At 39.7% G+C, this 12,600-nt stretch overlaps 1 protein-coding gene across 4 annotated transcripts in view; it reads left to right on the top strand.

Moving 5' to 3' along the window:
• LOC106086502 (potassium channel subfamily T member 1) overlaps positions 1-12,600 on the top strand; it is a 692,064-nt gene that overhangs the window by 640,478 nt on the left and 38,986 nt on the right. For 2 of the 4 annotated variants that reach the window (XM_059370100.1, XM_059370098.1), the window contains exon 17: positions 6,246-6,317. The exons of the other annotated variants lie outside the window; for them this stretch is intronic. In XM_059370100.1, coding sequence (XP_059226083.1) covers positions 6,246-6,317 — 72 coding nt within the window. The remainder of the gene's footprint in view (positions 1-6,245; positions 6,318-12,600) is intronic. 4 annotated transcript variants of the gene reach the window in all.

Genomic DNA, 12,600 nt, shown 5'->3' with positions numbered 1-12,600 from the left:
CATAACTGATTCGCTTCTGGCCATTTTTAGGTGAATAGAATCAAAAACCTTTTCATAGCCAATTCTTCTCCATCACAATGACTGTTTTACATAAAGTTTTTAAGTATCAGAATATTTACTCTGACATGCATTACAATTTGTTTATGTCACCTTCTTGCAATCGTTGCCATCAATCATTGGCTTCAATCTCCACAAATACTTTACCTATGCCATTCAACCAATTCAATAATTGGAGCAGAAACATTTTTCATCTGTTCAGCAGGGTATCAACACATTTAGAGCAGGGGGAAATGATGAACACAAAAATGCCAGCAATACCATAAATCAAGCAATTGATTATCTTGCCAGAAATAAATAGACTTCTGTTGAGGATACATTGCATTGCCCAGCTATCAAACAAAGAATCACAGGGTCGGAGTAAATGAGAAAATGTCCACATTTAATACAACATTTTTTTTTTTCTTTATTTCTTTTAGTTGATTTCCAATTGAGTTTAAACCTTTGTTTGTGTTGTGTTGTAAACCTCAATGAAGACCTTAATGTCCACTCCCGTGTTTCTCTCTCTCTCTCTCTCTATATTTCTCTAAATGTTTGATGTTCCTTTCTTTATACACAAACACACCAAACTCCATTTCTCCCACTACTACCGACTCCTTCTTCTACACGAAATGTAACGAAACGTAACGAAAATAAACAACGCACAAAAATTGAAAATGCTTGGCCCCATCAAAATAATGAAAAAAAAACAAAACCAAAACGAATACAAAAACAAAATTAAAACGCATAAATGCAGTTGCTTGGGTGGCCATTTCCCACAATCACGTACCTATTCACTTATAATGAGCTCATCGGAAGATTCAAATCTACGTGGCGGTGGTGGCGGCTGCTGCTGCAACGCGGCCAGTGGCGGCAGTGGCAGCGCCAGCAATCACAATGTCACCCAGACGGGCCAGCAGCATTCCTTCGGGCGCCATTATCAGAAAATGAAAAAGAGCTACAGTTGCGACAGTGACTGTGCCCGCAGCAGAATCACTCGCATGCGCCAACATCTGCAGCAGCAGCAACAGGCTTTCAATGACAATTGCTGTTGCTCTTCGTGCTGCTGTTGCTCGACCACAAGCATTGCACCCGCCTCGACAGCCACCATAGCAACATTCACCACCACAAATACGCAACCCACAACGGCAGTGGCAGCAGCGGCTGCGGCAAGCTCCAGCAGCTCTGGCTCAGCCAAAGCGGCGCGTCCCATTTGGGCGGTCGACTATTTACGGTAAGTCATCGACAGCTTTTACGTAAATTTCACAACTACAACAACAACAAATGATGTGTTGTACAGCTGTTGAGTGTGGCCGTGGCTCTGGCAAACAAACAACCAACCACCCACCCACCTTTAAGACACACACACTCACGCACACAAACCCATAGCCAATCTCACACTCAAAGAGGCAAAGCGACATTCCACCACAATCCAAGAGTGTTTAAGCTGCGGCAAAAGTTTAAAGGTCTTTCATTTCGATTTTGCAGCTGACCAGCCATTTGGTGGACAGGCATACGGGCAAACACGCACGTCTCTCGCTGTCTATCAATCAATGCTTTAGCCAGCCATGTCGATGACAATCGATACCTTTTATCCTTTTTCCGTTGCACTCATACCTACCTGTGTGTTGTTTGGGATGTGAGGGGATTGTGGTGAAATGCTTGGATATGTTTCAAATGTCTACATTGTTTACGTAAAAGTTGTTTCGATTGTCGATTGTGTTATGCTTCAGTTCAGTTGGGCGCTCTCAAATGGTTGCTAAAATACACTGTCACAAACACACATTCATACACTCAAACACACACACACACACACATCACACCCAAGCATATATACAGAAACTTTTGCATTCAATCACATATTACACACATTAAGGGGGCATTACATAGTGGTGAGGCAGTGCCTCAATAAAACAAAAATGGATTAAAGTAGGCAAATAATGGAAAAAAATCTAAAGGCATTTCGAAGGAAGGAATCGTAGATAACTAAATTAAACAAATAAAAAAATGCATCGCCTTAAAAAAATTTAAAAAATTTTGATATCTACCAAAAATCTTTGAGAAGTGTGATTTTTATTAAAACTTAAAAAACCTTTTAGTAGGAAAATTTTTTTAAGTTTATATAAAAATCACACTTTTTAAAAATTGTTGATACAAATCATAAGATATTGAGCTGAAACTTTGCACAGATTCTTTTTTTTTTTTTTTGTCCATAACCAGGTTAAGTTCGAAGATGGGCTATATCGCACTATATCTTGGTAAAGCTCCCATATAGACCGATCCACCGATTTAGAGTCTTAGGCCCATAAAAGCCACATTATTATCCGATTTTGCTGAAATTTGGGACAGTGAGGTCGACATCCCTCTTTAATATGGCCCACATCGGTCCAAATTTCGATATAGCTGCCATATAGACCAATCTCTTGATTTAAGGTCTTAGGTCCATAAAAGCGCATTTATTGTACGATGTCGCCGAAATTTGAGACTGTAAGTTGTGTTAAGCCCTTGAAGATCCTTTTTCAATCTGGCCCAGATTGGTCCTGATTTGGATATAGCTGCCATATAGATCGTTCTCTCGATTTAAGGTCTTGGGTCCATAAAAGGCGTATTTATTGTCCGATGTCGCCGAAATGTGGAACAGTGAGTTGTGTTAGGCCCCTCGACATCTTTCTGCAATATGGCCCTGATTGGTCCAGATATGGATATAGCTGCCACATAGACCTATCTCTCGATTTAAGGTCTTGGGTCCTTCAAAGCACATTTATTGTCCGATGTCGCCGAAATTTAGGACAATGAGTTGTGTTAGGCCCCTCGATATCTTTACGTAGTATGGCCCTGATTGGTCCAGATATGGATAGAGCTGCCACATAGACCGATCCCTCGATTCAAGGTCTTGGGCCATAAAAGGCGCATTTATTGTCCGATTTTACTGAAATTTGGGACAGTGAGTTGTATTAGGCCCTTCAACATTCTTCTTCAATTTGGCTCAGACCGGTCCAGTCTTGGATATAGCTGCCATATAGACCGATCTCTCGATTTAAGGGTTTGGACCCATAAAAGGCGCATTTATTGTCCGATGTCGCCGAAATGTGGCACAGTGAGTTGTGTTAGGCCCCTTTATAATCCGATTTCGCTGAAATTTGACACAGTGACTTATGTTAGGCTTTTCGTCATGTGTTGTATATGGTTCAGATCGGTCTATATTTGGATATGGCTGCCAAAAATACCAATATTTTGATCTACAAAATTTAACATTAGCTTGACCACTCAATATCCGTGTCGAATTTGGTCCAAATCGGACCATATTTCGATATAGCTGCTATGGGGGCATAAATTATGCATTTTTCATCGAACTATGACGAAAGGTGGTTTACATATATAGCCGAGGTGGTGGGTATTCAAAGTTCAGCCCTGCCGAACTTAAGGCCTTTTTACTTGTTTTGATATCGGAAGGGGGTGGACCCTCCCCCTTATGCCAAAAACACCACCCCAAAATAAAAGTGGACCGATCGGGACAATATGGGTATCAAGTGAAAGATATTGGAAAGTAGTATACAAATAAGGTATTAAAATTTTAGTCTAAGTATCCGTCGGGCCGCCCTAACCTCAAAACTCCCCAAAAAGACATATTGGAGGTTCATGTCAATATGGAGCTCAAATGAAAGGTATTCGGGAGTAGATTACGAATACAAAATCAAATCAAAATATAGGAGGTCACCCCACCCCCAAAACGCCCCAAAAGGGCATATGACCCATCTTGACTATATGGGACTCGGTTTGTTTGTTTGTTCCGTAGAATCAAAAACGACTTTACCGATTTTCTTAAAATTTACATATATTTTGAAGGTTTGTCTGGAAGGAAACATAGGCTATATAATTTTTTTACACCGGATCGGGGCGAACCATCCCCCTTACCCCAAAAACGCCACCCAAAACCAAAAGTGGACTGATAGGCACACTGTGGGTATCAAATGAAAGTTAATGGAGACTTAACAGATATATTCGACGTTCATGTCAATAAGAGACTCAAATAAAAAGTATTCGGCAGTACATTAAAAAAAGGCATACAAAATTAGGTCCGAGGAATGGAGGCCACAATAGCGCAGAGGTAAGCATGTCCGCCTATGACGCTGAACGGCTGGGTTGGAATTTTGGCAAGACCATCAGAAAAAATTTTCAGCGGTTGTTTTCCCCTCCTAATGCTGGCAACTTTTGTGAGGTACTTTGCCATGTGAAACTTCTCTCCAAAGTGGTGTTGCACGCCGTTCGGACTCGGCTATAAAAAGGAGGCCCCTCATCATTGAGCTTAAACTTGATATGTGAAATTGATATGTGAAATTTGCAATTTGCATAGGGAGGTCACCCCACCACCAAATACCCCCAAATGGGCATATCAACCGACCATGGCTATATGGGCCTCAATTGAAAGGTATTTGGGAGTAGATTACGAAAATGAAATTTAAATTTGCGTTCAAGTCTACGTGGCTCTTTTCCTACTAAAAAATAGGTTAGTTGACGCATTATTACAATATGTGACTCAAATGAAAGCTATATGAGAGTAGAAAACGAATTTGATATCCATTTTTGGAGCCAAGTTTTGGGGGGTACGTCCTTAGTCACCCCCTAAACTGAACTTAATTTCCGACTATAGCAATATAAAGCTCAAATCAATGGTATTTGGCAGTAGAGAACGAATTGGATATCTATTGTCAGGGCAAAATGCCGGTGGCCGCCCCAGCCCCAAAACACCCTCCAAACGGTTCATATATACCAACCATGGCAATATAAGACTCTAATTAAAGAGATTTGAGAGCAGAACACGAATTTGATATCCATTTTTGATTTGAAATATCTGAGGTGCCATCCCTCTCCTTAAATGCACTTTTCATTGCACAAATTTTCAAAAACACCAGATCTCGGCTGTTAGTAATGTGATTTATTCGAAATTTGTTTGCACTCTCACAGTCACCAAAAACAAAACATGGTTTCTATTGTTGGGTCGCCCAAAACCCGCCAAATGGATATAGGGACCAATCACGACTATTTCTACTAAAGTCTTTGGCCGGCCGCTAGCGTTATATCACAAGAGACAAAAAATTGTGTAGTGAGCCTATAAAGAAGTGCCACTATCACTTAAACCAAACTATCATTAGTGATGACACCAGGTTTAAGGCCTTCGAACTTGTTAACCTTCTCTTCAAAGAGTTGTGCCATAACCGCAAGCCTTTCAGGCCCTTCTACAAATAAAAGTAATGCAAAAGTAGTTGCAAGTCACTGCAGGACTTGCAACAAAATCTCATTAATAAGATATTCGAAGTCAAATTTGTATTTTTATTTTGATGCTGTGTGCTTTTTTTAATAAATTCTTATGTAAATAAATTTTTCAAATTTAAAAAAGTAGCTTCTACTTAAAAAATAGGTCTATAAATATTGTCACCGAGTTATGCAATGCCCCATATACACATATATGTACATACCTACCATCGACCATCCATAAAATTTTTCCAAGTCACCCCCACCCTCATGTAGCGTACAGTCGTATTGTGCTTTGTAGCACAAATTCAATACAAAACTGTAATACCACATAGAAAAAATGCCTTTGCTTTACCACAACTGCATACTCCATACAACAACTCGTAGTAACAACAACAACAGGAGAAATACATAAGCATCGCAACTAACAATTCATCATAAAGGCACCAAAGCCAACCCACCCAACCACCCACCCACCCATTCAACAAAAATCTGAAAACCAATTACTACTACTACTACTAACAATAACAATAACAAAAACAACAATAATCAATCAACAAGTATGAGAGTATCATGCGTTTGTTTGTTCGTTCGTTCATTCGTTGGCCCGAACGCCCGCCTTAAGCTCTTACGCTAGCTCGTTTCTTCGTTATTTCATTCGTTCGTTATCGTTCGTTCGATCGTTGACTCATTCCTATGCCTTGTATTTGTTTTTGTGCCAATTCCATGTTTGTTTAAATCTTTTGTTTCTTGTTGCTGTGTTTTCTTCTTCCTAGTTTCCATTTTTTTTTTCTACATAAAAATACTACACCTACATATGTTTTACCCCATCAATCCTTATTCGTTAAACTTTAATTTGATCTTCTTGTGATATTTCAACAAATAAAAAACAACCACAACAACAACAATCCACTCTTACACTCCCACTACCACGAATTTCTTAAACGGACATGAAGTACTGCGAATAAAACGTTGTTGTGCATCCCCCACATAGATACCCCACCCAAAACACACCACACCACATCTAGGTATGATTTTCTTGGCTTTGCTTTTGACGGCTTCCTTCTTCCTCTCCAGCTCTCTCTCTTTCATGCTCTCTCACTCTCGCATTAACTCTCTGCTAGAGTAATTAGCTTTATTACATTTTTGTTTCTCAACGTAAATGTTTCTTAATATTTAAGGTATTTAAATTTATTATAGCAATAGATATTTTGATTGGCAATTTTGGATTTATATTTTTTTTTTATGTTGATAAAAATTACTTTTGAGTTTTTAACGAAAATATGAAACGGTACACCCATGATTTACGTAAACCTATTTTATATAATGCTACTAACACGCAACACTAGGTGGATTAAAAACTAAGTAAACCCAAACAAAAAAGAAGAAAAAATTAATTTTAAGAAAATTTTTATTATAATATTTTTAAAGCTTTTATACATAATTTATTATACATTTCTAATCTATATAACACTTTTAACTTTTGTTTTCCAATACTAGGGTATCATAAGCCCTTTGCTGTTAAATTACAATATTTTCAGACTTAAAAATTTCCCTTATTAAAATTACAAAATTTAAAAAAAATGTTCCACAATTTTTGGTAATAATTGAAATTTTTTTCAAATATGCCATAAAAATTTAAATTTCCCAACATTTTTGATAAAAATCCAAGTTTTCTAAAGTGTTTAAGAAAAAGTAATATAATACCAAAATTAAAAAAAAAAAAAAACAAATGAAAGCGTGCTAAGTTCGGCCGGGTTGAATCTATACCCTCCGAATTGGATCGCATTTGTCGAGTCCTTTTCCCGGCATCTCTTCTTAGCAAAAAAGGATAAAAGAAAAGATTTTCTCTGCTATTAGAGCAATATATGGTCCTGTTTATATGTTAAATTATATGTTGGAGACCTGTGTAAAATGTCAGCCAATTCGGATAAGAATTGCACCCTTTAGGGGCTCAAGAAGTAAAATAGAGAGCTTGATTTATATGGGAGCTGTATCAGGCAATAGACCGATTCTGACCATAATAAACACGTATGTTGATGGTCATAAGAGGATCCGTTTTACAAAATTTCAGGCAAATCGGATAATAATTGCGACCTCTAGAGGCTCAAGAAGTCAAGATCCCAGATCGGTTTATATGACAACTATATCAGGTTATATACCGATTTGAACGTTATTTGACACAGTTCGATATCATAACAAAATACTTTTTGCAAAATTTCATTCCAATCGGATTAGAATTGCGCCCTCTAGAGGTTCAAGAAGTCAAGACCCAAGATCGGTTTATATGACAGCTATATCAGGTTATTGACCGATTTGAAACATACTAAGCGCATTTGTTGGAATTCATAACAAAACACGTTGTGTAATATTTCATTCCAATCGGATTAGAATTGCGCCCTCTAGAGGTTCAAGAAGTCAAGACCCAGATCGGTTAATATGGCAGTTATATTAGGTTATTGACCGTTTTGAACCATACTTGGCACAGTTGTTGGATATCATAACAAAACACGTTGTGCAAAATTTCATTTCAATCGGATAAGAATTGCGCCCTCTAGAGGCTCAAAAACTCAAGACCCAAGATCGGTTTATATGGCAGCAATATCAGGTTATTGACCTTTTGAACCATACTTAGCGCAGTTGTTGGAAATCATAACAAAACACGTTGTGTAAAATTTCATTCCAATCGGATTTGAATTGCGCCCTCTAGAGGCTCAAGAAGTCAAGACCCAAGATCAGTTTATATAGCAGTTATATCAGGTTATTTACCGATTTGATCCATACTTAGCACAGTTGTTGGATGTAATAACAAAACACGTTGTGCAAAATTTCAATTCAATCGGATGAGAATTGCGCCCTCTAGAGGCTCAAGAAGTCAAGACCCAAAATCGGTTAATATGGCAGCTATTCAGGTTATGGACCGATTTAAACCATACTTAGCACAGTTATTGGAAGTCATAGCGAAACACGTTGTGCAAAATTTCATTTAAATCGGATAAGAATTGAGCCCTCTAGAGGCTCAAGAAGTCAAGACCCCAAAATCGGTTTATATGGCAGCTATATCAGGTTAAGGACCGATTTAAGCCATACTTGGCACAGTTGTTGGATATCATAACAAAACACGTTGTGCATTCCAATCGGATAAGAATTGCGCCCTCTGGAGGCTCAAGAAGTCAAAACCCAAGATCGGTTTATATGGCAGCTATATCAAAACATGGACCGCTATGGCCCATTTACAATCCCAACAGACCTACACTTATAAGAAGTATTTGTGCAAAATTTTAAGCGGCTAGCTTTACTCCTTCGTGCAAAATTTCATTCCAACCTGATTAGAATTGCGCCCTCTAGAGGCTCAAGAAGTCAAGACCCAAGATCGGTTAATATGGCAGCTATATCAGGTTATTGACCGTTTTGAACCATACTTAGCGCAATTGTTGGAAATCATAACAAAACACGTTGTGTAAAATTTCATTCCAATCGAATAAGAATTGAGCCCTCTAGAAGCTCAAGAATTCAAGACCCAAGATCGGTTAATATGGCAGCTATATCAAAACTTGGACCGATATGGCCCATTTACAATCCCAACCGATCTACACTTTTAAGAAGTATTTGTGTAAAATTTCAAGCGGCTAGCTTTACTCTTTCGAAAGTTAGCGTGCTTTCGACAGACGGACGGACGGACATACGGACGGACATGGCTAGATCGACATAAAATGTCACGACGATCAAGAATATATATACTTTATTGCTTGTTACAAACGGAATGGCGAAATTAGTAAACCCCCCATCCTATGGTGGAGGGTATAAAACATGTAAAAGCGTGCTAAGTTCAACCGGGCCGAATCTTTGGAACCCACTACCATGAATTCTGCTAAAAATGTATGCAAACTTAATTTTATTCTACATACCAAACTTCTGTCAAATTAACAAAATTAAAGCTTCTAGAAACCGAGCAAGGATAACCGAGAAACCGGTTTATATGGGAGCTATATCTGGTTATTGACTGATTTGGACCGTACTTGGCACAGCTATTGGAAGTCGTCACAGAAATTTCAACCAATCGAAATTTCAAACAAATCGGACAAAAATTGCGGCTTGTAACGGGTCAAGTCATGTCGGGAGATCGGTTTATATGGGAGCTATATCAGGTAATAGACCGATTTGGGCCATACTTGACATAATTGTTGGATGTCATCAGAGAACACTTTTTGCAAAATTTCATACAAGTCGAACGAAATTTGCTTCCAGGGGCTTAATAAATCAAATCGGGAGATCGGTTTATATGGAACCGATATGGCACATTTGCAGTCTCCAACGACCTTTATCAATTATAAGTATCTGTGTAAAATGTCATGTGGCTAGCTTTACGCGTTCGACCGCTATCGTGATTTCAACAGATGGACGGGCGGATGGACGGACGGATGGACGGACGGACGGACGGATGGACGGACGGACGGATGGACGGACGGATGGACGGACGGATGGACGGACGGATGGACGGACGGATGGACGGACGAATGGACGGACGGATGGACGGACGGACATGGCTAGATCGAATCAGAATGTCGAGACGATCCAGAATATATATACTTTATGGGGTCTCACATCAAATTTCGAGGTGTTACAAACGGAATGACTAGTTTTATATACCCCCATCCTATGGTGGTGGGTATAAAAACAAAATTTTCCAAATTTGTTTCTTTATATTATGCAGGAAAACGCAAAGTGTTAAAAATTTTAGATTCAAATCTAAATTCTACGAACAATGATAAACGAGAGACCGGTTTATATGGGAGCTTTATCAGGTTATAAACTGATTCGGACCGCACTTGGCAAAGTTGTTGGAAGTCATAGCAGAATACCGAAAAATGTAAAATTTTAGCCAAATCGGACGAAAATTGTGTCTGCCAGGGGGTTCAAGAAGTCAAATCGGGAGATCGGCTTATATGGGAGCTATTTTAGGTTATACACCGATTTCCACCGAGCTTGACACAGTTGTTGGAAGTCATAAAAGAATGCTATCTGCAAAATTTTAGCCAAATCGAAAAAAAAGTGGCTACTAGGGGCTCAAGAAGATCGGTTTATATGGGATCTATATCCAAATCTAAACGGATAAGTCCCACTTGCAATCCCCAATGACATACATCAATAGGAAGTATCTGTACAAAATTTTAAGCGGATAGCTTTATGCGTTCTGCCTCTATCGTTATTTCTCCTCCGCCTATGCGAAGACAACATATTCTCTGAACCTGTTTTATTATCCTTACGTTGCACTTTTTCTCCATCGCAGTCCACCAAACTACTGAGGCGTAAGTAAGTATTGGTCTAATCACGCTCCTGCAGAGCCAGTGGACTATGCTCGCATACAGGCACCATTTCGAATCTACGACCCCTAACACATAGTACCCAACATCTGTGAGCTTTCTCGGTACGCTCCGGAATGTAACACTTTCAATTCACTTTCCTGTCTAAGATTACTCCTAAGTATTTGACCTTGTCAGATATCGAAATCGTTCCATTGAGTAAACGTGGTGCTTCAAATTGGCCCACCTTCGTCTTCCTCGTCTGAACAGGCAGATTTCAGTCTTCTCTGGGTTAACATTGAGATCGCTAGGTCTAAAACAGAAGTACACCATCTGCAAGACCCTTTCGGCCCATCTGCATAGCTGGTTCGGATCCTTACACTTTGAAGTATTACAACATTATCTGTCTAGCAGACGGGTTCAAATACATCTTCAGTCAGCTTCCGTAACAGGTTATTTATGGTAGTCACACATAGGAGTGACGATAAAATGCTGCCCTGTGACCTGCCTTGTGCCACTTTTCATGGAACCCACAATTTATCCACCTGTTAGTTAGCATATAGTTAATCCAGTCTCTAAGGACCCGGTCCAGCCGGTACTGTTGTAAGAATTGTTCCGGTCGACACATCGTCCGCCAATCGACACATATACCGCCAATGTATACTTCTTGACATCGAAGGATTCTTCCATTCTATGCACAACCTCGTGCATGGCTGTCTCCACCAACTTTCCCTTGATATAGGGAAACAAATGCAAACAGCATTTTCTCTTTATCATGATATCTTTATCAAGGACATAAGGCTTTGGTGTAGTAGGCCTTTGGTGTCGCATAACTTATCATAAAAAAGTCTTGAGTCGTCGGTCCCCTGTTCGTTAGGCGGTATTGAGTCTCCTGCCACTGCACTGTCTGATCTTTCCCTATCTCATCTTACGCTCCATCACGAATTTGCTGCCCCATCTCTTGATGAAGACCGTTGCCTTTGTGAGCTAAGGGATATCCATCTTCCTCACCAGTTCGACATGGTGCGCCCCAGGGTGTGCGAATACTTCTGACGAGCTTTCTGACGGTATCAATACATTCTGCTGACACAAAGCGCCACGTAAAGATGTGCCATCTATATTCGCACCTCATCATCTGTATGGGTGGAACTTGCTCTTCGGTAGACCTAATTCTCTTTCCAGCTTCCGTAGAAGTGTTTGGAATGTCAGTTCCATTCTATCCAGCATCCTGCACTTTCGCCCAATTGCGCTGTCGGTGCATGTTCCTCATTCTCCTTCGTCGTGCCCCGGATTGCTTTCTCGGTCTTCTTGTGAGATTAACAAAGCCCTCGCAGACTCCTACCGTCATCCCGCTGTCCTCATCTCTCGATTTGGCTGCGATGACAGTTTCATTGATACTTTCGCTGTCTGTATGTGAATTGGAAACACCAACTTTACTTAAAGCCTGGGGACGAAGTGCGCATCCCTCTGGTTTATCCGTCTCTTCCTCATTTGTTAGTCTGACAACAGGTTGTACGCTTGAAGCATTACTCTCGACTACAGGTGGCAAGGCACCCACACCTATAGGAGGGGCGGACAGCATGCTACGGTCCGATGCCACCACCGCAGTTGTTGGGTCCTTGGAGTCCATTTGCAGCCCACAGACATTTTGGTGAACGAAATGAAAACACATCCGCTCTGGTCAACGGTTACTATATTAGACTTGGAATGTAATGCAAATCGATATTTCGGGGTGTTACGAACAGAATGACCTGTGGACGGAACAACAATTATATATCCCGTTTTGGTTTTTGGCTTCATATTTGCTTCTTTTTTCATTAATATTTGCCATAATTTAGAATTATTTTTATTTCTAGTAAAAATTTAAAGCCAAAATTGCCTACAGTTTAAAGTATTTGTATAAAAATTTGTTCTGGCTTTGATTTAAATTCGTATGCGCCAATTGTTTATATGTATGTGTTTCCTTAAAGAGTTACGGTTACAGTCGTTACCTTTTGTTACGTTGAAA

The sequence above is a fragment of the Stomoxys calcitrans genome, chromosome 5 (genome assembly GCF_963082655.1).
Source record: "Stomoxys calcitrans chromosome 5, idStoCalc2.1, whole genome shotgun sequence".
Lineage (NCBI taxonomy): Eukaryota > Metazoa > Arthropoda > Insecta > Diptera > Muscidae > Stomoxys > Stomoxys calcitrans.
This window is presented reverse-complemented; position numbering and strand designations above follow the sequence as displayed.